General features: G+C 31.1%; 6 protein-coding genes across 6 annotated transcripts; all 6 read left to right on the top strand.

Moving 5' to 3' along the window:
* Nucleotides 1-2,734: 2,734 nt before the first annotated feature.
* On the top strand, nucleotides 2,735-3,617 carry LOC107057820 (uncharacterized). Its single transcript, XM_015302811.1, has 3 exons — nucleotides 2,735-3,005; nucleotides 3,186-3,322; nucleotides 3,504-3,617. Exons 1-3 carry the CDS (start codon nucleotides 2,762-2,764, stop codon nucleotides 3,567-3,569), a joined length of 447 nt encoding a protein of 148 aa, XP_015158297.1. The 5' UTR covers nucleotides 2,735-2,761; the 3' UTR covers nucleotides 3,570-3,617.
* Nucleotides 3,618-9,686: 6,069 nt separating this feature from the next.
* On the top strand, nucleotides 9,687-10,476 carry LOC107057813 (cyclin-D5-3-like). The gene is made up of 3 exons (XM_015302801.1): nucleotides 9,687-9,920; nucleotides 9,994-10,080; nucleotides 10,162-10,476. Exons 1-3 carry the CDS (start codon nucleotides 9,687-9,689, stop codon nucleotides 10,474-10,476), a joined length of 636 nt encoding a protein of 211 aa, XP_015158287.1.
* Nucleotides 10,477-12,826: 2,350 nt separating this feature from the next.
* Nucleotides 12,827-13,842, top strand: LOC102581825 (cyclin-D5-3-like). The gene is made up of 3 exons (XM_006362021.2): nucleotides 12,827-13,087; nucleotides 13,594-13,680; nucleotides 13,780-13,842. The coding sequence occupies exons 1-3, from the start codon at nucleotides 12,836-12,838 to the stop codon at nucleotides 13,840-13,842; spliced, it is 402 nt and encodes a 133-aa protein (XP_006362083.1). The 5' UTR covers nucleotides 12,827-12,835.
* Nucleotides 13,842-14,723, top strand: LOC107057819 (cyclin-D1-1-like). The gene is made up of 3 exons (XM_015302810.1): nucleotides 13,842-14,079; nucleotides 14,172-14,305; nucleotides 14,379-14,723. The coding sequence occupies exons 1-3, from the start codon at nucleotides 13,923-13,925 to the stop codon at nucleotides 14,424-14,426; spliced, it is 339 nt and encodes a 112-aa protein (XP_015158296.1). The 5' UTR covers nucleotides 13,842-13,922; the 3' UTR covers nucleotides 14,427-14,723.
* A 5,384-nt stretch (nucleotides 14,724-20,107) lies between these two features.
* LOC107057812 (cyclin-D2-2-like) lies at nucleotides 20,108-21,586 on the top strand. Its single transcript, XM_015302800.1, has 6 exons — nucleotides 20,108-20,341; nucleotides 20,416-20,530; nucleotides 20,577-20,846; nucleotides 20,999-21,135; nucleotides 21,230-21,235; nucleotides 21,464-21,586. Exons 1-6 carry the CDS (start codon nucleotides 20,108-20,110, stop codon nucleotides 21,584-21,586), a joined length of 885 nt encoding a protein of 294 aa, XP_015158286.1.
* Nucleotides 21,587-23,316: 1,730 nt separating this feature from the next.
* Nucleotides 23,317-25,832, top strand: LOC102581495 (cyclin-D5-3-like). Its single transcript, XM_006362020.2, has 5 exons — nucleotides 23,317-23,577; nucleotides 24,256-24,342; nucleotides 24,862-25,162; nucleotides 25,255-25,388; nucleotides 25,465-25,832. The coding sequence occupies exons 1-5, from the start codon at nucleotides 23,317-23,319 to the stop codon at nucleotides 25,510-25,512; spliced, it is 831 nt and encodes a 276-aa protein (XP_006362082.2). The 3' UTR covers nucleotides 25,513-25,832.
* The last annotated feature ends 419 nt before the right edge of the window (nucleotides 25,833-26,251 follow it).

Below are 26,251 nucleotides of genomic sequence, written 5' to 3'. Positions count from 1 at the left end.
TTATTTTTTTATATTTAAAAATTGCGTAAAAATACTATAAATCATGATAATTGACAATATAAAATATGTTTTGAAAAAAATACAAAAAATTCCACTGATTCTTGAAGTGAATCTATCGTAAAAATACTATAAATCATGATAATTGACAATATAAAATATGTTTTGAAAAAAATACAAAAAATTCCACTGATTCTTGAAGTGAATCTATCGTAAAAATACTATAAATCATGATAATTGACAATATAAAATATGTTTTGAAAAAAATACAAAAAATTCCACTGATTCTTGAAGTGAATCTATCGTAAAAATACTATAAATCATGATAATTGACAACATAAAATATTTCAAAAATGTTATATGTGGGTCAAAGAAAGTACAGGTTTGTGATAAAAAAACGTATTCATTTATTCACGCAAACAATCGCTTCAAAAACTCGGTTATTAGCCCCAAAACATACCATTTATATTATTGGGCCCGTGCATCTAGTATATTTATATATGGCTCTCAGCTCACATATTAAAAATCAAGTATACAAGCAAATATAGTAGTGAAAAGCTCATACTGAAAACAACGGAAAAGAGAGCAATAGTAATAACAAATAATATGATAATTGAATTTAAAGAGACAATAAAATCGAAAGATAAGATATTATGAAAGTAATAAAAACAATACTAATAAGGAAACTAAACAACAATTGATTACCTACTAAACTTTCTATCCCAATTCTCGATCTCCAAAACCTTTAGATATAAGGCATGTCCTCGAGATATGTTATGCTCTGTTTAATCACCTCTCACAAATACTTCTTTGAGGCAATTCATAATCTCTAAAAAAATTATCATTTCAAGAATTTCAAAAATTTCCTCTTGGATACATCACCGTCATTAAGTAATATATCATTTGTAATGTATCAGACAACCAAAGAATATATCTGAGAGTCATGAAAAATCTGAGATTTTTGTAATTAAAAAAGCTTCTGAGATAAATATAATTAACCCCAAATATATAAGATTTATGTACTTTATATTTTCATTTATTAAGCCATTTTCTTGAACCGTCATTAAGTTGAGGCTCAAACTGGTTTGAGCCCCAACCATATTCATATCGAGTGCGTACTAACTAAAACTTTTTTTTTTCATAAAGGAGTGTCAATGGTTAAAGAAAGAAAAAAAGTAATTATAATATGAGCCCAAACGTTTTTTTTCATAAAGGGGTGTCAATGGTTAAAGGAAGAAAAAATAATTATAATATGAACCCAACGGGGCTTGAACACATGAGTTTTTGCAATCCCTTAACCACTAAACTAAACATTTTACTTGTATCAAGATGTGTCATATATATATATATTCGACCTCTACCTACAATATAATTTTCTAGGGAAGGGGTGTCAAGGTGGGTCCGCCCCTGAGAGGGATGATGCTTAACTATGTGAATAATTCCCTCTTGTCAATTAATATTCATTGAAAATGATAAAATAATGAATTTCACATGTCTAAATTTTATTTTATTTTAAAATAGGTATAAATTTATCAATTTAATTTTGCTTAGGATTTAAAAAAAAAATCTCTATGATATATTTCACTTAAGAGTTATGTCATAGTTAAAGACAGCAAAGAAAAAAAAAAGTGAATTCAAAATATGCTATTCATAATCGAATTTTATAAATATATAAATTTCAGTTCAAAAAAATTGAAAACTCCATGCATAAATTCTCGATCAAACTTAAATTATTTGACTCTTAAAAAACGAAAAGTGTAACATAAATTAATACAGGGGGAGTATTAAGATTTTTCTTGTAAAAATTAAATAAAAATAAAAACAGCCTACCCTGAAGAGAATCCAGTACTTCTTGATCCGAATATCTGAACCGGTTGTTTGGTGTTCAAGAAATTTTGTTAAGGTAGAAATCGAAACTGAACAGTTTCCAGTGAATGGATAAAAAGGGGAAAATTGAATTTGATTAATTCAACTCCCTCCAGCTCTGTTTTTCAATGTGTTAAATCCCCTGTTTTGAAAAGAAAAAAAAAACGAATCCCCTGTTTTTAGAGCTCAAAAACTCCAGTCCACATTTCAAGATTTAGCCGCCATTTTTCCGTCCTCTTTAATTTTCTGTTTTTACAGTTTTCCTTTGCTCTATATAAACACAAAATCTCCAAGAAATAACTGATCAAATAACTCAAAACAAAAATAAAATGGCTGAAGATTGGGGTGATATTTTCAAAAATCTTCAAATGAGTGCAAATGAACAAGATATTCTCAGAGGTGATTGCGAAAGAGAATTCGTCCATAAACAAATTTTGGCAGAAGAAAATACTGATATTGGAGAAGATAATGAAGATTACATCGAAAATATGCTTAAAGAAGAAGAGAAAATTGCTATTGCTGGACTCACTAACCGACTTCCATTAAGAACTATCAGCCTTCCATGGCTTCTTGAAGCTCGCAATACTGCAATCTACAACATTGTTTACGTAATGAATCGAAAATCAAAAATCGAAAATCCCATTTCATTATTTTCATTTTATTTTACATTTTTTGAAATTTATATATATATATATATATATGCAGATAGGAGGATGTTTTGGAGTCAGAAAAATCACAGTTTACACTGCAATGATTTATGTTGATAGGTTTCTTTCATCAGTGCCAAAAGTAAGTACTTCATTGATGATTAGTACTCCTTCCGTTTCAATTTGTTTCGTCTAACTTTACTTATTTTTTCTTGTAGAAACCATTATTGCCGATTGCGAAGTTATTGGCAATGGCATGTTTATATTTGGCTTGTGAGCAATTTGAGGAATATGAATGTCAAATATCAACATCGAACTATATAGGAAGTATAATGAGTATGAAGTCCAATGTTATTACACAATTTAGATGGATTGTCACTTTTGTTACTCCTATTCAGTTCATCAAATATTTCTTGTCAAGATTCTGCAGAGATCTTTCAAGAAAAATGTACGCCAAATCCATAACTATTGAAATCATCATGAGTACACTTGGAGGTACGTATGAATATGTATTGTTTTCTTTAAATGGTGTCGAAAGAAATGAATATTAGACGTAACTAGATTTTGTAAGTTACATAATTTGTTCAAGTCAACAACATGAGTCGTGAACTATAATTAACTTGTTTAAACTTGGGCGGATTATTAATTTAATAAACAGTTTGTTTATTGAAGCAGATGTGAGATTAATGAGTCTTAGAGCATTTATAGTAGGAGCAGCAGCAACATTATTGGCATCAAGCCCAAATATATTGACACGTGAAATGATAAGGGATGAGATTAATGCCTTGCCTCAAAAATGGCTTATTCCAATTGTGAGTATTACGATGTCCTTTTCACCTTTTTTTAAAAAAAAAAATTATATGTTATAATATTATTATATCCTTTTCAATTATTCACCTTTTTTTTTGTAAATTACATGTGGTAATTATATATGTCATAATATATTAAATGTTGTAATTATATATTAATATGTGTTGGAAATTGATTGTGCAGGATGAGGTGTGCTCTTGCTATGATCGTTTGCTAGAGACCAATAAGCACAGACTTGACATAAGTTGATATTTTGGATTGTAATTAGCTGTTTTATGTAATATTTTGGACACATACAGAAATATTAGGAACATGAATTATGTAATATTTTGGACTATAATGAGAATTCTTCGAAAAGTTTTGTCATCAACCTCTTCCAATTTACTGATAATTCATTTGGACTAATTCATGTTCATCGATTTTGATTATTGTATTATTTGTTGTTATTATTATTGTATGATGTGCAATGTTCTCTAGTTCACATTATTTTGTTATTGTTATTGCTCTTATATTTGTATTTGATTTTTCAAACAGTTTGAAAATGTTTTACTTAAATCGAGAGTCTAATGAAAATAGTTTCTCTATCTCTATGAAATAATAACAAGACTACATATACTTTACCCTCTCCAAAATCTTGCTATAAGATAATTTGGGCATGTTATTATTGTTATTGTTGTATTAAACTAATTTATGTGTACATCAAAGTAATTTTATTCACCAAGCAAAAATAAATTAATTGTTTTAGAAATATTTGTACATGATCCTGATATTGATTATTTTGGGAGTAGTATTGAGCACCGATTTGGGTGAGAGTTCATTTTAACTCAAGCACCATAAACTGTGTAGCCAAGTAGGATAGGATCGTAAGGACTTACGGGCGACTCATCACTACCGCAAGAAGGCTCATTGGATGGATTCATCGTTATAGTTAGCATCCTATACTGTGACAAAGTATATGATGACTCTGACAACGTGGGTGGAACATTGTATCATCACTAGGCTCATATTGGTGGTTGTTGGTTAGAGAGGCTCCCCAACTGAGTAAAGTATATTATTTTTATATTACTTTTATTGCATATTTTATTGTAAAACTTAAATGGTTTTCACTTCAAATTCATTTATTGATTTAGTTGAGTTGCTTTCAATCCTTCAGTCAGTTATTTGTTTTATTCAATCCTATTACATACCCGTACATTCAAGCCACATTCAATGTAGTGATGTCATTCGATCTGCATCATTCATAATGCAGATTTAGGTACTTAAAATCATCAACAAGCATTCCATTGAGATCGCATCATCCGCTCGTCAGATTTTGATGAGACCTTCTTACTTTCAGAAGACTCCAGTTTATTGTTTGGTTTTAGTAATATTTTGAGGTGTCGTGGGTCTTGTCCCATCACCTATCTTTAGACAATTGATACTTCATGGACTGACATAGTTAGAGAGTTTTCAGTACTTTCTCAAATGTTTTTGCTAAACGTTTAACTATTTATATTAAGTATTTTCAAACATTGTTTTAAGTTCTTTAAATGATTTAAATGCTCATCTATTAAAGCTTCTGTGTATTCTATTGAGTCATATGTATCATAATTAGTCAAATCAAGGGTTCGCTCGGGACCACAATAGTTTCCGGTACCGGTCACGTCAAGGTTGTAGACTCAGAGGTGACATCAATCAACTGAGCTATCAAAGTTTCCATCAGAAAAATAAATCAGAATAAAAACACCCTATTCAAAAGAGAATCCAGCATTTCTTGGCCGTAAACATCTTAATTGATTGTTACTATTCAAAAATTCTTGTTTAGGTCGTTCATACCATCCATACATTGTGTTTTGATCTAAGAATTCAATTCTTCTGTGTTTCAATAGTAACATATTCTTCCATTGAGCTAAGGTCCAAAATATGGAAGAAACAAGCGTTTCCACAACTCTGCGTGGGGATATTGAACAACTCGAAAAAGCTCGTAAACGTTCTTGCTTATGGAAAGTAGAAACCGAAGCTAAATAGTTTCAAGAGAATAGATACTCCGAGATAGCCCCCTCCAGCGCTGTTTTTTCAATTGATTAGTACTCCTTCCGTTTCAATTTGTTTCGTTTTACTGTACTTATTTTTTTTGTAGAATCCAAAATTCCCGGTTGCGAAGTTATTGGCAATTGCATGTTTATATTTGGCTTGTGAGCAATTTGAGGAATATGAACGTCTAATAGGAATATCAACATCGAATTATATAAGAGTAATGAGTATGAGATGCAGTGTTATTGCACAATTTGGAGGGCTAATGACTATTGTTAATCCAATTCAGTTCATCAAATATTTCTTCTCAAAATTCTGCAAAGATTTTTCAAGAAAAGAGTATGCTAGAATCATGACTGTTGAAGTCATCATGAGTACACTCGGAGGTAATTTCGTTCGAATCATAATTCAATCTGCCAAATGAATATTTATATTTCATAGTTAGATGCGATTCTCAAAAAATGAGTCGTGAACTATAATTAACCTGTTTAAATTTGGGCGAATTACTTTAATAAACAATTTGTTTATTGAAGCAGATATGAGATTAATGAGTCTGAGACCAGTAATAGTAAGAACAGCAGCAACATTATTGGCATCAAATCCAAATATATTTACACATAAACTGATAAAGAAAGAGATTAATGTCTTGCCTAAAAAATGGCTTATTCCAATTGTGAGTATTATTATATCCTTTCCAATTATTCACTTTTTTCTCGTAAATTAAATGTTGTAATTATATAAGTCATAATATATATATGAATATATTTTATGTTTTTGAAAATTGATTGTGCAGGAAGAGGTGTGTTCTTGCTAAGATAGTTTGCTAGAGACCAACAGTCACAGACTTGACATAAGTTGATATTTTGGACTGTAATTTGCTGTTTTATGTAATATTTTGGACACAAACAGAAATAATATGACATAGTTACTATTTTGGAATGTATATTGTGTAATGCTTTCTAATACAATTCACTATTTTACTCATATTTGTATTTTATTTTTCAAACATTTTGAAAGTCAACTAAAACTTGTTTGAAAGTCAGCTTAATGGAACTCTTTTGCATGGATACAAATTACAATGAATTCACGAGTGCAAAATATTTTAGGAAAAAAAGGTTCGAATTTATCAATCTAATTTTGGTTACAATTTAAAAGTTACTCTCCACTATACTTCAGATAGAGTTACGTTATAGTTAAAGGGCAATGACGGAACTAAAATTTAAGTGAATCCAAAAAAAGTGCTATTAGGATGCAACATTTATCACTTACGGATCGTTTAGTAGCTGGATAAGAAATAAATTATTCATGTTTTAATTTTCGTATAACTTATACAACGTTTGGTAAGTAGATAGAAAATAATTTATTCATGTATAAATTAATATGACATTTGGTTGACCGTTTAGAAATCCACATAACTAATATATGCATAAGTTATGAAGAACTAATACTTACATAAAGTAATACATAAATTCACTTATAACTAATTCTTACGTTACTAATACATTCATAACTTTGCTATATAATCATAAAATCACCAACAAATAACTCAAAAAAAGATATAGAAGAAGAAGAAAAAAAGGCAGAAGATTGGGGTGATATTTTTAGACATCTTCAAAGAATTGGGCTTTTTATTATTTATTTCGTCCTCTTTAATTTTCTGTTTTTACAGTTTTTCTTTGCTCTATATAAACACAAATCGCCAAGAAATAACTGATCAAACAACTCAAAATCAAAAGAAAAATGGAAGAAGATTGGGGTGATATTTTCAGAAATCTTCAAATGAGTGCATATCAACAACCTACTTCCAGACGTATTCAACGATTCGCCGCTAAACAATTTTTTGCAGAAGAAAAAATTGATATTGGAGAAGATAATGAAGATTACGTCGAAAACATGCTTAAAGAAGAAGAGAAAATTGCCATTGCTGGACTCACTAACCGACTTCCATTAAGAACAGCCAGCCTTCCATGGCTTCTTGAAGTTCGCGATATTGCAATCCACCACCTTGTTCACGTAATGAATCGAAAATCGAAAACCCCATTTCATTATTTTCATTATTATTATTTTCATTTATTTGAAAATATGCAGTTAGGAGGACGTTCTGGAGTCAGAAAAATCACAGTTTACGCAGCAATGATTTATGTTGATAGGTTTCTTTCATTAGTGCCAAAAGTAAGTATTTCATTGATTAGTACTCCTTCCGTTTCAATTTGCTTCGTCTAACTTTACTTTTTTATTTTTTTTGTAGAAACCAATAATATTGCCGATTGCGAAGTTACTTGCATTTGCATGTTTATATTTGGCTTTTGAGGAACATGAAGATCAAAGAGGATTATCAGCATCTGTGAACAGTAGGAATTATAGAGAAAGCATAATGAATTTAAAGTCCAGTGTTGTTACACAATTTGGAGGGATACTCCAATTCACTTCATCAAATATTTCTTGTCAAAATTCTGCAAACATCTTTCAAGAAAAGAGTATGCCAGAATCAAGACTGTTGAAGTCATCATGAGTATACTTGGAGGTAACGAGTCATGATTCAATCCGTCAAATGAATATTTGTATTTTGGGTACACTATAGTTCAAGTCAACAAATGAGTGGTGAACTATAATTACTTTAATAAACAATTTGTTTATTGAAGCAGATGTGAGATTAATGAGTCTGAAAGCATTTATAGTAGGAGCAGCAGCAACATTATTGGCATCAAACTCAAATATATTGACACATGAACTGATAAAGAATGAGATTAATGCCTTGCCTCAAAAATGGCTTATTCCAATTGTGAGTATTATTATATCCTTTTCAATTATTCACTTACATGTTGAAATTATATAAGTCATAATATATTAAATGTTGTAATTATTTATATATTAATATGTGTTGGAAATTGATTGTGCAGGATGAGGTGTGCTCTTGTTATGATTGTTTGCTAGAGACCAACAGGCACAGACTTGACATAAGTTGACATTTTAGACTGTGATTAGCTGTTTTATGTAATATTTTGGACACATGCAGAAATATTAGGAACTATTTACTATTTTAGACCTTTTCTATTGATCTTTCATGGACTATAATGATAATTCTTCTAAAAGTTTTTTCATCAAAATCTACCTATTTACTGATAATTCATTTGGACTAATTCATGTTCATCGATTTTGATTATTGTATTATTTGTTGTTGTTATTATTGTATGTTGTGCTCTCTAATTTACATTATTTTCTTATTGTTATTGTTCTTATATTTGTATTTTATTTCTAAAACAGTTTGAAAATGTTTTATTTAAGTTGAGAGTCTATTGAAAATAGTTTTTCTATCTCTATGAAATAAGAATAGAACTGAATACACTTTACCCTTTTCAAACTCTACTATGAGATAATATTGGATATGTTATTATTGTTATTGTTGTATTAAACTAATTTATGTGCATATCGAAGTAACTTTATTCACCAAGTATTATAATTTATTCACCAATCAAAAATAAATTAATTTTATTAAAAAATATTTGTATATGATGTAAATAAATATAATTAAAAATGAGGGATACAGTGAAGTTAAGGTGTGTTAGATGATAAAGATGAATTTTGGAGGGATTCGAGCTAAAAAATTGGAGGTGGAAAATGCCTATCATCTGAGCAACTAAAACTTGTTTGAAAGTCAACTCAGAACTCTTGCATGGATACAATGAACTTCACGTGTGCAAAATATTTTATAAAAAAAAGGTTCAAATTATGGTTACAATTTAAAAATTACTCTCCGCTATACTTCAGTAGAGTTGTCTCATAGTTAAGACCAGTGGCGAAGCTAGAAATTTGCGAAGGGTGCGCAAATTTTCTTGTTAGTTATGTTAAAAGTGTGAAAAATTAAATACAAACTCATAATAGCTAATATTTAACCTCTTTACACTTCATAATTTTGGGCAAAGGGTGTGCACTGGACCACCATTCACCTAAGGTGGCTTCGTCTATGATTAAGGGTGATGACGGGATTAGAAATTCTAACTAGTGAATCCAAAATGTGCTATTAGGATGCAAAATTTACCACTTAGTGGTCGTTTAGTAGTCGGATAAGAAATAAATTATTCATGTATTAATTAATTTTAGTATAACTTATAAAAACATTTGGTAGGTTGATATAAATAAATTATTCATGTGTATAAACTAATATGACGTTTGGTTGACCATTTAAAAACCCGCATATAACTAATATATGCATCCGTTTGTTATATTTACAAAATTCCCTCTAAAACTCTCTTTTTCAATGTGTTACATCCCCTGTTTTAGAGCTCAAAAGCTTCTCTCCCTGTTTCAAGATTTAGCCACCCATTTTTCTGTCTTCTTTAATTTTTCTCAAAAATGGCACAAGATTGGGGTGATATTTTGAGAAGTGTTCAAGGATTCGCCGCTAAACAAATTTTGGCAGAAGAAAAAACTGATATTGGAGAAGATAATGAAGATTACGTCGACAACATGTTTAGAACAGAAGAAACAATTGCAAATGCTGGGCTCACGAACCAACTTTCTTCAAGAACAACCCAACATCCATGGCTTCTTGAAGTTCGCCATACTACAATTCACCACACTGTTCATGTAATTAATCGAAAATCGAAAACCCCATTTCGATTTTTTTTTTTCATTTTTTAAAATTTCTATATATGTGCAGACAGGAGGACCTTTTGGAGTAAAAAAAGTCACAGTTTATACAGCAGTGGTTTATGTTGATAGGTTTCTTTCATCAATGCCAATACAAGTAAGTAATACTCCGTCTGTTTCAATTTGTTCGTCTCATTTCACTTTTTTTTTTTTAAAAAAAACTATTCTTTGTATGTAGAATGAAAGATTCGATGTAGCAAAGTTACTGGGAGTCGCATGCTTATATTTGGCTGTTGAGCAATTGGAAGAAAATGAAGATCAGCCAGATTATGAGAGTTCTACGAAATGTAGTGGAAGAATCATAACGAAGATGAGAAACTGTGTTGTTAAACAATTTAGAAGGATTGTCACTTTTGTTACTCCTATTCAGTTCATCAGATATTTCTTGTCAAGATTCTGCAGAGATCTTTCAAGAACAATGTACGCCAAATCCATAACTGTTGAACTCATCATGAGTATACTTGGAGGTACGTCATCAATAAACGAGTCATAATTCAATCCGTCAAATGAATATGTATCGTTTAAATGGTGTTGAAAGAAATGAATATTAGACGTAACTATGAGTAACGCGTTTAAATTTGGGCAAATTATATAACAAAGAATTTGTTTATTGAAGCAAATGTGAGGTTAATGAGTCTGAGAGCATTTGTAGTAGGAGCAGCAGCAACATTATTAGCATCAAATTCAAATATATTGACACATGAACTGATAAGGGGATGAGATTAATGCATTGCCTCAAAATTGGCTTATTCCACTTGTAAAGTATTATTATATCCTTTTCAATTATTCACTCTTTTTTTTTTATGTAAATGTATCCTAATATGTGTTGGAAATTGATTGTGCAGGATGAGGTGTGTTCTTGCTATAATCGTTTGCTAGAGACCAACACGCACAAACTACAGATAAATTTGAACTGATTTTCACTACCAATTCTGGAAGCAAAGTAAAGGCATGAGGACCAAATTTATAGATATTTTTTCTCAAGAAATATTGTTAGTGTGAATGATATAGACTGTAAGTAGATGATTTCTGTAATATTTTAGACATTAGGAGAAATATTGTTACTCATTCTTCCATAGGCACGTGGTCAGAATCTTAAACTGCTTCTACTGCTTGAGAGCTTCCTAATCGTTCTTCTTGAATCGCTCTAGTACGATGGACCGGGGGGTCTGCCAGAGAAAATGCAACACGATAGAAGAGTTCGCTCTGCCACGTAAGATCCTCGAATCAAAATCAACCACGACTACTTTGATGTTCTATTTTACTACTTTTACGATAAGATGTGTGACCAAGAATATTTTAGTCTTGCAAAGTGGTATTCGTCATAAAGTAATTAGTTTTAATAGCAAAAACTATTTAAATTTACCTTAAATAATATTGACACTAACTCTTAAATTTTGGCGTCTTGACGAACTGTTTGATCTTCAAGAAAAGACCTAACATTTAGGGTGTGTGGGTATGAGAAAATATTTTTAGATTTTCATATTTGTTTGATCAAGTTATTTAAAAAACATTTTCTATAGAAAATTAAGTTGTTTAAAATGAGAAAATGACTTTCCTAATAACGAAATAAAAAAAAAAGTTCCACAAATAACATTTCATATTGATTATATCCTTTTCATCTACCTTGTCGGCCTATCCTCACTATTCATGCTACTGCCTACTATAGTATTTATTTAAATTATATATAGTTACTATTTAAATAATATTTTTTATTTACATACCAAATATAAAATAAATAAATAAAAACCTTACTTATTTTGTTAGAAAATATTTTTCCCACACACCATTAGAAATTAAAGCTTAAATGTTGTAACAACTTTTTTGATGCATCACTTAATCATAAAAGTAAAAGTAATTGTATGTCACATCATATCTAATAATTCATCCTTGTGTACTTCACTTTGACCATACTCCAAAAAGTAGATTATCCTTTCACACCCTACCTTTCTTACACAAAGTGATAACCCGCCCCCCCCCCCTATCCCTCTCCAATAGAGGGGGATGCAGATTGATGATATTGAATTCATCTGAATCTACTATTTTTAATTTTGATTGTCACGTAAATGTTATTATATCGTATTGTTTAAATTTTTTTAGGCAATAATAAAAAGACTCATTTTAGATAAGGACTGATTTGATGTGATTGCGTCGTTACCTTAATAATTTCTTTTCATTTTGTCTTTACTTATTTTATTTTGATTTCCCACCTGGTGTTCGGTACCCGAATTGGAGTCCGACAAATTCAAATTTGCATTGAAAAATCGTACATTGGGTGGTAAAACGCTCTTTGACCGTCTTTACTCCCTCCGTCCCAATTTATGTGGAAGTTTTTGAATTTTGAGATTCAAATAAGTCTATCTTTGATCGTAAATTTTTCATACATCTTTTAAATATTTTGAATTGTTAATTATTGTGACTTATAGTACTTTTTACATTGTTTATAAATATATAAATTTTATTTCAAAAAATTTGAAGATTCCACGTGTAAATTATCGATCAAATTCAAATTGTTTGACTTTCGAAAAATGAAAAATATCACATAAATTATTGAGACAGAGAAAGTAATACTATACATTATGAAATAATATGTAAACTAGAATAAATCTTAGTTTGTCTCTCCCCAACCACCCCATACACACACATACACACCCAACCACCCCCGCATTTCCCCTGTGCTCTCTTGTCAAAGCTCAGTCAACAAGTTTGACTCAAAACCAACTCATCAATTTCACTCATGCTACCACCTTCCTGCATTTCCCAGTTTTTTCTGTTATTTTTCAGTTATTAGTATTATATAAGGGAGAAGAATCAAAGAAAGAGAAACAAACAAAAAAAAAGAAACTAAAAAGATGGAACAACTTCCGGTTTTCCGCATTCTTCCAATTCGGGATGATGAAGAAATGCAACAAGAAAATGGTGGCGATTATGATGGCGATGATGATAACGACGATGACCCTGATGGTGATGACGTGAATTACATACAGATATTAATTGGCCGAGAACTCGCCACCAATCGACTTAACGATCAACAAGTTGAAGGACTTGTCAATGACAATTGGAATCAACAAATTCGAACTCGTGCAATCCGTTACATTCGTAGAGTTAGTAATCAAGAACCCAATTTCTTCATTTTCATAAATTTACAGAGCATGTCAAAAACACTAACTCTGATCATCCTCATTACTCCCCAAACCCCACTTGTGTGATTACGGTTACGCTGAATTTGTCGTTGTTGTTGTGAAAAAAATATTGATTTTTTTTTTCAATTTTGATAGTTAGTAATCAAGAACCCAATTTCTTCATTTTCATAAATTTACAGAGCATGTCAAAAACACTAACTCTGATCATCCTCATTACTCCCCAAACCCCACTTGTGTGATTACGGTTACGCTGAATTTGTCGTTGTTGTTGTGAAAAAAATATTGATTTTTTTTTTCAATTTTGATAGTTAGTAATCAAGAACCCAATTTCTTCATTTTCGTAAATTTACAGAGCATGTCAAAAAAGACCAACTCTGATCGTCCTCCCAGAACCCCACTTGTGGAATTACACTGAATTTGTTGTTGTTGCGAAAAAATGACTGATCTTTCTTTCAATTTCGATACAGACAGGGCGAATATTTCAATTTAGCAGACGAACACTTTACAGATCAGTGATATATCTGGACAGATTTCTTGCCTATCGAGTAATAGCTGTAAGAAAATATTTGATTCCTATGAAAATGGTATTATCTGGACAGATTTCTTGCCTATCGATTCAGTTATTTTCTGAATTATTTTTGTTGAATTTGTAGAATGGACAGCTCTGGGCAGTGAGATTAATAGCAGTGGCTTGTTTATCATTGTCTGCAAAATGAATGACAATATAGATGATGTGCCACCACTATCAGACTATCCAGTAGGAGCTTACAACATTAATGTGAATGCCATAAAGAGAATGGAGATTTTGGTTCTTGTTGATTTCAACTGGAATATGAATTGTGTGACTCCTTTTGATTTCAGAATTTTTTTCGTATCGAGATTCTGCAGAGATGTTACAAGATTAGACATAACTAGAATAACAACTGCTCGAATCATCATGAGTGCTTTAAGAGGTAATTAGTAAAGTACTAGTAATTAATTTCCCCTGTTTTCTGATCATTTGTTAATTAGGAGTAATTAATTGTTGTTAAATTTGTTTAAGCAGATTTGAGGTTAATGAATCATAGACCATCTGTAGTAGCAGCAGCTGCAACATTAGTAGTAGTAAACAGAAATTTCACCATACAAGAATTGGTTATTGAGATAAATGCTTTGCCTATAAATGGATTTCTTCAAATTGTAAGTTTTTTTATGAGTGAGATAAATGCTTTGCCTATTTCTATGGTCTAATGGAGTTTTTGTGTTAATTCAGGTTGATGTGAGTTACTGCTACAATAGAATGCTAGAGCTGAACATTTGAGGATGATGACAAACAATCCTAGCAGCTTTTGATGCAGCACCCGTCTCGGATTCTTCAAATATACACTACTGGCGAATTCGACACAAACCCGATGGCATTTTTGAAAAGTCCGAACAACATTGCCCAGCAGAAGAAATATTAGTGAGATTGTTATTAGCTTCTTTTTGTTAGATAAACAAATAGGGGATTCATTGATTGTTGGTAGATGTTGAACTGATTCATTGTTAGTACTAGTAATATTTTAGTACATGTATGGTTCTTCTCTCTATCTCTCTGTTAATAATACCTCAAGAGAACTTGAAGATCGTTTGGTAGCTGGTCAGGAGAAATACTATACGTGTATTATTAAAGATAAATGAATAAATAACAAATAGTAATTGAAGACTTTAGTTTATTGTTTGGTTTTAGTAATATTTTGAGGTGTCGTGGGTCTTGTCCCATCACCTATCTTTAGACAGTAGATACTTCGTGGACCGACATAGTTAGAGAGTTTTCAGTACTTTCTCAAATGTTTTTGCTAAACGTTTAACTATTTATATTAAGTATTTTCAAACATTGTTTTAAGTTCTTTAAATGATTTCAATGCTCATCTATTAAAGCTTCCGTGTATTCTATTGAGTGATATGTATCATAATTAGTCAAACCAAGGGTTCGCTCGGGATCAACAATAGTTTCCGGTACTGGTCACGTCAAGGTTGTAGACTCGGGGGTGACATCAATCAACTGAGCTATCAAAGTTTCCGTCGAAAAAATAAATCAAAATAAAAAACAGCCTATTCAAAAGAGAATCCAGCATTTCTTGGCCGTAAACACCTTAACTGATTGTTACTATTCAAGAATTCTTGTTTAGGTCGTTCGTACCATCCATACATAGTGTTTTGATCTAAGAATTCAATTCTTCTGTGTTTCAATAGTAACATGTTCTTCCATTGAGCTAAGGTCCAAAATATGGAAGAAACAAGCGTTTCCACAACTCTGCGTGGGGCTATTGAACAACTCGAAAAAGCTCATTCGTTCTTGCTTATGGAAAGTAGAAACCGAAGCTGAATAGTTTCAAGAGAATAGATACTCCGAGATAGCCCCCTCCAGCTCTGTTTTTTCAATTGATTAGTACTCCTTCCGTTTCAATTTGCTTCGTCTTACTGTACTTATTTTTTTTGTAGAATCCAAAATTCCCGGTTGCAAAGTTATTGGCAATTGCATGTTTATATTTGGCTTGTGAGCAATTTGAGGAATATGAATGTCAAATATCAACATCGAACTATATAAGAATAATGAGTATGAGGTGCAGTGTTATTGCACAATTTGGAGGGCTAATGACTATTGTTAATCCAATTCAGTTCATCAAATATTTCTTCTCAAAAATTCTGCAAAGATTTTTTCAAGAAAAGAGTATGCTAGAATCATGACTGTTGAAGTCATCATTAGTGCACTCGCAGGTAATTTTGTTCGAATCATAATTCAATCCGCCAAATGAATATTTATATTTCATAGTTAGATGCGATTCTCAAAAAATGAGTCGTGAACTATAATTAACCTGTTTAAACTTGGGCGAATTACTTTAATAAACAATTTGTTTATTGAACCAGATATGAGATTAATGAGTCTGAGACCAGTAATAGTAAGAACAGCAGCAACATTATTGGCATCAAATCCAAATATATTTACACATAAACTGATAAAGAAAGAGATTAATGTCTTGCCTAAAAAATGGCTTATTCCAATTGTGAGTATTATTATATCCTTTCCAATTATTCACTTTTATCTCGTAAATTAAATGTTGTAATTATATAAGTCATAATATATATATTAATATATTTTATGTTTTTGAAAATTGATTGTGCAGGAAGAGGTGTGTTCTTGCTAAGATAGTTTGCTAGAGACCAACAGTCACAGACTTAACATAAGTTGATATTTTTTACTGTAATTTGCTGTTTTATGTAATATTTTGGACACAAACAGAAATAATATGACATAGTTACTATTTTGGAATGTATATTGTGTAATGCTTTCTAATACAATTCACTATTTTACTCATATTTGTATTTTATTTTTCAAACATTTTGAAAGTCAACTAAAACTTGTTTGAAAGTCAGCTTAATGGAACTCTTTTGCATGGATACACATTACAATGAATTTAACGAGTGCAAAATATTTTAGGAAAAAAAGGTTCGAATTTATCAATCTAATTTTGGTTACAATTTAAAAGTTACTCTCCACTATACTTCAGATAGAGTTACGTTATAGTTAAAGGGCAATGACGGAACTAAAATTTAAGTGAATCCAAAAAAAGTGCTATTAGGATGCAACATTTATCACTTACGGATCGTTTAGTAGCTGGATAAGAAATAAATTATTCATGTTTTAATTTTCGTATAACTTATACAACGTTTGGTAAGTAGATAGAAAATAATTTATTCATGTATAAATTAATATGACATTTGGTTGACCGTTTAGAAATCCACATAACTAATATATGCATAAGTTATGAAGAACTAATACTTACATAAAGTAATACATAAATTCACTTATAACTAATTCTTACGTTACTTATACATTCATAACTTTGCTATATAATCATAAAATCACCAACAAATAACTCAAAAAAAGATATAGAAGAAGAAGAAAAAAAGGCAGAAGATTGGGGTGATATTTTTAGAGATCTTCAAAGAATTGGGCTTTTTATTATTTATTTGTGTTTAAAATATAAGTAAAAATAAATAAATAATTTTAAAAATATTTGTATAAAAAATAAGAGTGAAGTAAAGATAAGTTGTGTTGAACCATGCAGATAATTCGGAGAACCACAAGGCACTTATGCTCTGTTTCTCAATGTGTTAAATCCCCTGTTTTGAAAAGAAAAAAAAAGAATCCCCTGTTGTTAGAGCTCAAAAACTCCAGTCCACATTTCAAGATTTAGCCGCCATTTTTTCGTCCTCTTTAATTTTCTGTTTTTACAGTTTTTCTTTGCTCTATATAAACACAAAATCGCCAAGAAATAACTGATCAAACAACTCAAAATCAAAAGAAAAATGGAAGAAGATTGGGGTGATATTTTCAGAAATCTTCAAATGAGTGCATATCAACAACCTACTTCCAGACGTATTCAACAATTAGCCGCTAAACAATTTTTTGCAGAAGAAAAAATTGATATTGGAGAAGATAATGAAGATTACGTTGAAAACATGCTTAAAGAAGAAGAGAAAATTGCCATTGCTGGACTCACTAACCGACCTCCATTAAGAACAGCCAACCTTCCATGGCTTCTTGAAGCTCGCGATATTGCAATCCACCACCTTGTTCACGTAATGAATCGAAAATCGAAAACCCCATTTCATTATTTTCATTATTATTATTTTCATTTATTTGAAAATATGCAGTTAGGAGGACGTTGTGGAGTCAGAAAAATCACAGTTTACGCAGCAATGATTTATGTTAATAGGTTTCTTTCATTAGTGCCAAAAGTAAGTATTTCATTGATTAGTACTCCTTCCGTTTCAATTTGTTTCGTCTAACTTTACCATCTTCTTTTTTGTAGAAACCAATAATATTGCCGATTGCGAAGTTACTTGCATTTGCATGTTTATATTTGGCTTTTGAGGAACATGAAGATCAAAGAGGATTATCAGCATCTGTGAACAGTAGGAATTATAGAGAAAGCATAATGAATTTAAAGTCCAGTGTTGTTACACAATTTGGAGGGATACTCCAATTCACTTCATCAAATATTTCTTGTCAAAATTCTGCAAACATCTTTCAAGAAAAGAGTATGCCAGAATCAAGACTGTTGAAGTCATCATGAGTATACTTGGAGGTAACGAGTCATGATTCAATCCGTCAAATGAATATTTGTATTTTGGGTACACTATAGTTCAAGTCAACAAATGAGTGGTGAACTATAATTACTTTAATAAACAATTTGTTTATTGAAGCAGATGTGAGATTAATGAGTCTGAAAGCATTTATAGTAGGAGCAGCAGCAACATTATTGGCATCAAACTCAAATATATTGACACATGAACTGATAAAGAATGAGATTAATGCCTTGCCTCAAAAATGGCTTATTCCAATTGTGAGTATTATTATATCCTTTTCAATTATTCACTTACATGTTGAAATTATATAAGTCATAATATATTAAATGTTGTAATTATTTATATATTAATATGTGTTGGAAATTGATTGTGCAGGATGAGGTTGTGCTCTTGTTATGATTGTTTGCTAGAGACCAACAGGCACAGACTTGACATAAGTTGATATTTTAGACTGTGATTAGCTGTTTTATGTAATATTTTGGACACATGCAGAAATATTAGGAACTATTTACTATTTTAGACCTTTTCTATTGATCTTTCATGGACTATAATGAGAATTCTTCTAAAAGTTTTTTCATCAACCTCTTCCTATTTACTGATAATTCATTTGGACTAATTCATGTTCATCGATTTTGATTGTTGTATTATTTGTTGTTATTATTATTGTATGTTGTGCTCTCTAATTTACATTATTTTCTTATTGTTATTGTTCTTATATTTGTATTTTATTTCTAAAACGGGTTTGAAAATGTTTTATTTAAGTTGAAGGTCTATTGAAAATAGTTTCTCTATCTCTATGAAATAAGAATAGGACTGAATACACTTTACCCTTTTCAAACTCTACTATGAGATAATATTGGATATGTTATTATTGTTATTGTTGTATTAAACTAATTTATGTGCATATCGAAGTAACTTTATTCACCAAAGTATTGTAATTTATTCACCAATCAAAAATAAATTAATTTATTTAGAAATATTTGTATATGATCTAAATAAATATAATTAAAAATGAGGGATACAGTGAAGTTAAGGTGTGTTAGATGATAAAGATGAATTTTGGAGGGATTCGAGCTAAAAAATTGGAGGTGGAAAATGCCTATCATCTGAGCAACTCTCTCACATCAACTAAAACTTGTTTGAAACTTGAAAGTCAACTCAGAACTCTTGCATGGATACAATGAATTTCACGTGTGCAAAATATTTTACAAAAAAAAGGTTCAAATTTATCAATCTAATTATGGTTACAATTTAAAAATTACTCTCCGCTATATTTCAGATAGAGTTATCTCATAGTTAAGAGCAGTGGCGAAACTAGAAATTTGTGAAGGGTGCACAAATTTTCTTGTTAGTTATGTTAAAAGTGTGAAAAATTAAATACAAACTCATAATAGCTAATATTTAATCTCTTTACACTTCATAATTTTGGGCAATGGGTGTGCACTGGACCACCCTTCGCCTAAGGTGGCTTCACCCATGATTAAGGGCGATGACGGGATTAGAAATTCTAACTAGTGAATCCAAAAAGTGCTATTAGGATGCAAAATTTACCACTTAGAGGTCGTTTAGTAGTCGGATAAGAAATAAATTATTCATGTATTAATTAATTTTAGTATAACTTATAAAAACATTTGATAGATTGATATAAATAAGTTATTCATGTGTATAAACTAATATGACGTTTGGTTGACCATTTAAAAACCCGCATATAACTAATATACGCATCCGTTTGTTATATTTACAAAATTCCCTCTAAAACTCTGTTTTTCAATGTGTTACATCCCCTGTTTTTAGAGCTCAAAAGCTTATCTCCCTGTTTCAAGATTTAGCCACCCATTTTTCTGTCTTCTTTAATTTTTCTCAAAAATGGCACAAGATTGGGGTGATATTTTGAGAAGTGTTCAAGGATTCGCCGCTAAACAAATTTTGGCAGAAGAAAAAACTGATATTGGAGAAGATAATGAAGATTACGTCGAAAATATGTTTAGAACAGAAGAAACAATTGCAAATGCTGGACTCACCAACCAACTTTCTTCAAGAACAACCCAACATCCATGGCTTCCTGAAGTTCGCCATACTGCAATTCACTACATTGTTCATGTAATTAATCGAAAATCGAAAACCCCATTTCTATTTAAATTTTTTCATTTTTTGAAATTTCTATATATGTGCAGACAGGAGGACCTTTTGGAGTAAAAAAAGTTACAGTTTATACAGCAGTGGTTTATTTTGATAGGTTTCTTTCATCAATGCCAATACAAGTAAGTAATACTCCGTCTGTTTCAATTTGTTCGTCTCATTTCACTTTTTTTTTTTTTTAAATTACTCTTTGTAGCAAAGTTACTGGGAGTCGCATGCTTATATTTGGCTGTTGAGCAATTGGAAGAAAATGAAGATCAGCCAGATTATGAGAGTTCTACGAAATGTAGTGGAAGAATCATAACGAAGATGAGAAACTGTGTTGTTAAACAATTTAGAAGGATTGTCACTTTTGTTACTCCTATTCAGTTCATCAGATATTTCTTGTCAAGATTCTGCAGAGATCTTTCAAGAACAATGTACGCCAAATCCATAACTGTTGAACTCATCATGAGTATACTTGGAGGTACGTCATCAATAAACGAGTCATAATTCAATCCGTCAAATGAATATGTATCGTTTAAATGGTGTTGAAAGAAATGAATATTAGACGTAACTATGAGTAACGCGTTTAAATTTGGGCAAATTATATAACAAAGAATTTGTTTATTGAAGCAGATGTGAGGTTAATGAGTCTGAGAGCATTTGTAGTAGGAGCAGCAGCAACATTATTGGCATCAAATTCAAATATATTGACACATGAACTGATAAGGGATGAGATTAATGCATTGCCTCAAAATTGGCTTATTCCACTTGTAAGTATTATTATATCCTTTTCAATTATTCACTTTTTTTTTTTATGTAAATGTCTTTCTGGATATTAATATGTGTTGGAAATTGATTGTGCAGGATGAGGTGTGTTCTTGCTATAATCGTTTGCTAGAGACCAACACGCACAAACTACAGATAAATTTGAACTGATTTTCACTACCAATTCTGGAAGCAAAGTAAAGGCATGAGGACCAAATTTATAGATATTGTTTCTCAAGAAATATTGTTAGTGTGAATGATATAGACTGTAAGTAGATGATTTCTGCAATATTTTAGACACAAGCAGAAATATTGTTACTCATTCTTCCATAGGCACGTGGTCAGAATCTTAAACTGCTTCTACTGCTTGAGAGCTTCCTAATCGTGCTTCTCGAATCGCTCCAGTACGATGGACAGGGGGCCGGGGGGTCTGCCAGAGAAAATGCAACACGATAGAAGAGTTTACTCCGCCGCGTAAGATCCTCGAATCAAAATCAACCACGACTACTTTGATGTTCTATTTCACTACTTTTACATAAGATGTGTGACCAAGAATATTTTAGTCTTGCAAAGTGGTATTCGTCATAAAGTAATTAGTTTTAATAGCAAAAACTATTGAAATTTACCTTAAATAATATTGACACTAACTCTTAAATTTTGGCGTCTTGACGAACTGTTTGATCTTCAAGAAAAGACCTAACATTTAGGGTGTGTGGGTATGAGAAAATCTTTTTAGATTTTCATATTTGTTTGATCAAGATATTTAACAAAACATTTTATATAGAAAATTAAGTTGTTTAAAATGAGAAAATGACTTTCCTAATAACGAAATAAAAAAAAAAAGTTCCACAAATGACATTTCATATTGATTATATCCTTTTCATCTACCTTGTCGGCCTATCCTCACTACTCATGCTACTGCCTATTATAGTATTTATTTAAATTATATATAGATACTATTCAAATAATATTTTTTATTTACATACCAAATATAAAATAAATAAATAAAAACCTTACTTATTTTGTTAGAAAATATTTTTCCCACACACCATTAGAAATTAAAGCTTAAATGATGTAACAACTTTTTTGATGCATCACTTAATCATAAAAGTAAAAGTAATTGTATGTCACATCATATCTAATAATTCATCCTTGTGTACTTCACTTTGACCATACTCCAAAAAGTAGATTATCCTTTCACACCCTACCTTTCTTACACAAAGTGACAACCCACCCCCCCCCCTATCCCTCTCCAATCAGAGGGGGATGCAGATTGATGATATTGAATTCATCTCAATCTACTATTTTTAATTTTGATTGTTACGTAAATGTTATTATATCGTATTGTTTAAATTTTTTTTAGGCAATAATAAAAAGACTCATTTTAGATAAGGACTGATTTGATGTAATTGCGTCGTTACCTTAATAATTTCTTTTCATTTTGTCTTTATTTATTTTATTTTGATTTCTCACCTGGTGTTCGGTACCCGCATTGGAGTCCGACTAAATTCGAGTTTGCATCGAAAAATAGCACATTGGGTGGTAAAGTGCTATTTGACCGTCTTTACTTATTATTTGATAATCTTATTTTATCATTCTCTATATTTTCATAGTAGCTCTACCCCGTAATATACTTATGGAGAAACATAGATAGGGAAACAATATACTCCCTCCGTCCCAATTTATGTGAAAGTTTTTGAATTTCGAGATTCAAACAAGTCTATATTTGACCGTAAATTTTTCATACATCTTTTAAATATTTTGAATTGTCAATTATTGTGACTTATAGTACTTTTTACATTGTTTATAAATATATAAATTTCATTTCAAAAAATTTAAAGATTCCATATGTAATTGTCTGTCAAATTTAAACTGTTTGACTCTGAAAAAATGAAAAATATCACATAAATTGAGATAGAGAGAATAATACTATACATTATGAAACAATATGTAAACGAGAATAAATCTTAGTTTGTCTCTCCCAAACCACCCCATACACACACACACACACCCACCCAGCCATTTTCTTTGTGTTCTCTTGTCAAAACTGAGTCAACAAGTTTGACTCAAAACCAACTCATCAATTTCACTCATGCCGCCACCTTCACTGCATTTCCCAGTTTTTTCTGTTATATAAGGGAGAAGAATCAAAGAAAGAGAAACAAACAAAAAAAAAGAACTAAAAGATGGAACAACTTCCGGTTTTCCGCATTCTTCCAATTCGGGATGATGAAGATGATGAAGAAATGCTACAAGAAAATGGTGGCGATTATGATGGCGATGATGATAACGACGATGACCCTGATGGTGATGACGTGAATTACATACAGATATTAATTGGCCGAGAACTCGCCACCAATCGACTTAACGATCAACAAGTTGAAGGACTTGTCAATGACAATTGGAATCAACAAATTCGAACTCGTGCAATCCGTTACATTCGTAGAGTAAGTAATCAAGAACCCAATTTCTTCATTTTCATAAATTTACAGAGCATGTCAAAAACACTAACTCTGATCATCCTCATTACTCCCCAAACCCCACTTGTGTGATTACGGTTACGCTGAATTTGTCGTTGTTGTTGTGAAAAAAATATTGATTTTTTTTTCAATTTTGATAGTTAGTAATCAAGAACCCAATTTCTTCATTTTCATAAATTTACAGAGCATGTCAAAAACACTAACTCTGATCATCCTCATTACTCCCCAAACCCCACTTGTGTGATTACGATTACGCTGAATTTGTCGTTGTTGTTGTGAAAAAAATATTGATTTTTTTTTTCAATTTTGATAGTTAGTAATCAAGAACCCAATTTCTTCATTTTCATAAATTTACAGAGCATGTCAAAAACACTAACTCTGATCATCCTCATTACTCCCCAAACCCCACTTGTGTGATTACGATTACGCTGAATTTGTCGTTGTTGTTGTGAAAAAAATATTGATTTTTTTTTTCAATTTTGATAGTTAGTAATCAAGAACCCAATTTCTTCATTTTCGTAAATTTACAGAGCATGTCAAAAGAGACCAACTCTGATCATCCTCCCTAAACCCCACTTGTGGAATTACGCTGAATTTGTTGTTGTTATGAAAAAATGACTGATCTTTCTTTCATTTTCGATACAGGCAGGGCGAATATTTCAATTTAGCAGACGAACACTTTACAGATCAGTGATATATCTGGACAGATTTCTTGCCTATCGAGTAATAGCTGTAAGAAAATATTTGATTCCTATGAAAATGGTATTATCTGGACAGATTTCTTGCCTATCGAGTAATAGCTGTAAGAAAATATTTGATTCCTATGAAAATGGTATTATCTGGACAGATTTCTTGCCTATCGAGTAATAGCTGTAAGAAAATATTTGATTCCTATGAAAATGGTATTATCTGGACAGATTTCTTGCCTATCGAGTAATAGCTGTAAGAAAATATTTGATTCCTATGAAAATGGTATTATCTGGACAGATTTCTTGCCTATCGAGTAATAGCTGTAAGAAAATATTTGATTCCTATGAAAATGGTATTATCTGGACAGATTTCTTGCCTATCGAGTAATAGCTGTAAGAAAATATTTGATTCCTATGAAAATGGTATTATCTGGACAGATTTCTTGCCTATCGAGTAATAGCTGTAAGAAAATATTTGATTCCTATGAAAATGGTATTATCTGGACAGATTTCTTGCCTATCGATTCAGTTATTTTCTGAATTATTTTTGTTGAATTTGTAGAATGGACAGCTCTGGGCAGTGAGATTAATAGCAGTGGCTTGTTTATCATTGTCTGCAAAAATGAATGACAATATAGATGATGTGCCACCACTATCAGACTATCCAGTGGGAGCTTACAACATTAGTGTGAATGCCATACAGAGAATGGAGATTTTGGTTCTTGTTGATTTCAACTGGAATATGAATTGTGTGACTCCTTTTGATTTCAGAATTTTTTTCGTATCGAGATTCTGCAGAGATGTTACAAGATTAGACATAACTAGAATAACAACTGCTCGAATCATCATGAGTGCTTTAAGAGGTAATTAGTAAAGTACTAGTAATTAATTTCCCCTGTTTTCTGATCATTTGTTAATTAGGAGTAATTAATTGTTGTTAAATTTGTTTAAGCAGATTTGAGGTTAATGAATCATAGACCATCTGTAGTAGCAGCAGCTGCAACATTAGTAGCAGTAAACAGAAATTTCACCATACAAGAATTGGTTATTGAGATAAATGTTTTGCCTATAAATGGATTTCTTCAAATTGTAAGTTTTTTTTTATGATTGAGATAAATGCTTAGCCTATTTCTATAGTCTAATGGAGTTTTTTGTGTTAATTCAGGCTGATGTGAGTTACTGCTACAATAGAATGCTAGAGTTGAACATTTGAGGATGATGACAAACAATCCCAAGCAGCTTTTTGATGCCGCACCCGTCTCGGATTCTTCAAATATACACTATTTTGGCGAATTCGACACAAACCCGTTGGCATTTTTGAAAAGTCCGAGCAACATTGCCCAGCAGAAGAAATATTAGTGAGATTGTAATTAGCTTCTTTTTGTTAGATAAACAAATAGAGGATTCATTGATTGTTGGTAGATGCTGAACTGATTCATTGTTAGTACTAGTAATATTTTAGTACATGTATGGTTCTTCTCTCTATCTCTCTGTTAATAATACCTCAAGAGAACTTGAAGGTCGTTTGGTAGCTGGTCAGGAGAAAATACTATACGTGTATTATTAAAGATAAATGAATAAATAACAAATAGTAATTGATATTAACTCATAATTTTAAAAATATAATAAATGAAACGCTGAAAAATTGAAGGATTGTATCAAGAAAATTAATGTTTAATTCGCCTCTTCCCCCAATCCTCACCTCCACACACATAAACACCTTGTTATGATGGTTATTATTAGTTGTATTGTATTGTTAGTTTAGATACAATGCTTATTTTGATTATTAATTAAGTTTAAATTCATTATTAGATAACGAAGAAAAGATTCATTTTAGGTAACGATCGATTTGGTGTGATCGTGTCATTACCTTAATATTTTCTTCTCATTTTGTCTTTACTTATTTTTTTTGGTTTTCCACTTGTGTCCGATACCCATATTTGAGCCCGACT

Source organism: Solanum tuberosum, unplaced genomic scaffold (genome assembly GCF_000226075.1).
Source record: "Solanum tuberosum cultivar DM 1-3 516 R44 unplaced genomic scaffold, SolTub_3.0 scf00381, whole genome shotgun sequence".
NCBI classification, from domain to species: domain Eukaryota; kingdom Viridiplantae; phylum Streptophyta; class Magnoliopsida; order Solanales; family Solanaceae; genus Solanum; species Solanum tuberosum.
The sequence above is the reverse complement of the archived record's forward strand: the minus strand, read 5'-3'. Positions and strand labels throughout refer to the sequence as shown.

Coding starts and splice junctions, on each gene's coding strand:
- LOC107057813 (XM_015302801.1), top strand. CDS start 9,687: ATGGCACAAGATTGGGGTGATATTTTGAGAAGTGTTCAAGGATTCGCC. Junction 9,921..9,993: donor CAATTCACCACACTGTTCAT/GTAATTAATCGA, acceptor ATATATGTGCAG/ACAGGAGGACCTTTTGGAGT. Junction 10,081..10,161: donor TTTCATCAATGCCAATACAA/GTAAGTAATACT, acceptor CTTTGTATGTAG/AATGAAAGATTCGATGTAGC.
- LOC102581495 (XM_006362020.2), top strand. CDS start 23,317: ATGGAACAACTTCCGGTTTTCCGCATTCTTCCAATTCGGGATGATGAA. Junction 23,578..24,255: donor CAATCCGTTACATTCGTAGA/GTAAGTAATCAA, acceptor TTTTCGATACAG/GCAGGGCGAATATTTCAATT. Junction 24,343..24,861: donor TTGCCTATCGAGTAATAGCT/GTAAGAAAATAT, acceptor TTGAATTTGTAG/AATGGACAGCTCTGGGCAGT.
- LOC102581825 (XM_006362021.2), top strand. CDS start 12,836: ATGGAACAACTTCCGGTTTTCCGCATTCTTCCAATTCGGGATGATGAA. Junction 13,088..13,593: donor CAATCCGTTACATTCGTAGA/GTTAGTAATCAA, acceptor ATTTCGATACAG/ACAGGGCGAATATTTCAATT. Junction 13,681..13,779: donor TTGCCTATCGAGTAATAGCT/GTAAGAAAATAT, acceptor TTGAATTTGTAG/AATGGACAGCTCTGGGCAGT.
- LOC107057819 (XM_015302810.1), top strand. CDS start 13,923: ATGGAGATTTTGGTTCTTGTTGATTTCAACTGGAATATGAATTGTGTG. Junction 14,080..14,171: donor CATCATGAGTGCTTTAAGAG/GTAATTAGTAAA, acceptor TTGTTTAAGCAG/ATTTGAGGTTAATGAATCAT. Junction 14,306..14,378: donor TAAATGGATTTCTTCAAATT/GTAAGTTTTTTT, acceptor GTGTTAATTCAG/GTTGATGTGAGTTACTGCTA.
- LOC107057820 (XM_015302811.1), top strand. CDS start 2,762: ATGGCATGTTTATATTTGGCTTGTGAGCAATTTGAGGAATATGAATGT. Junction 3,006..3,185: donor CATCATGAGTACACTTGGAG/GTACGTATGAAT, acceptor TTATTGAAGCAG/ATGTGAGATTAATGAGTCTT. Junction 3,323..3,503: donor AAAAATGGCTTATTCCAATT/GTGAGTATTACG, acceptor TTGATTGTGCAG/GATGAGGTGTGCTCTTGCTA.
- LOC107057812 (XM_015302800.1), top strand. CDS start 20,108: ATGGCACAAGATTGGGGTGATATTTTGAGAAGTGTTCAAGGATTCGCC. Junction 20,342..20,415: donor CAATTCACTACATTGTTCAT/GTAATTAATCGA, acceptor ATATATGTGCAG/ACAGGAGGACCTTTTGGAGT. Junction 20,531..20,576: donor TACTCCGTCTGTTTCAATTT/GTTCGTCTCATT, acceptor TACTCTTTGTAG/CAAAGTTACTGGGAGTCGCA.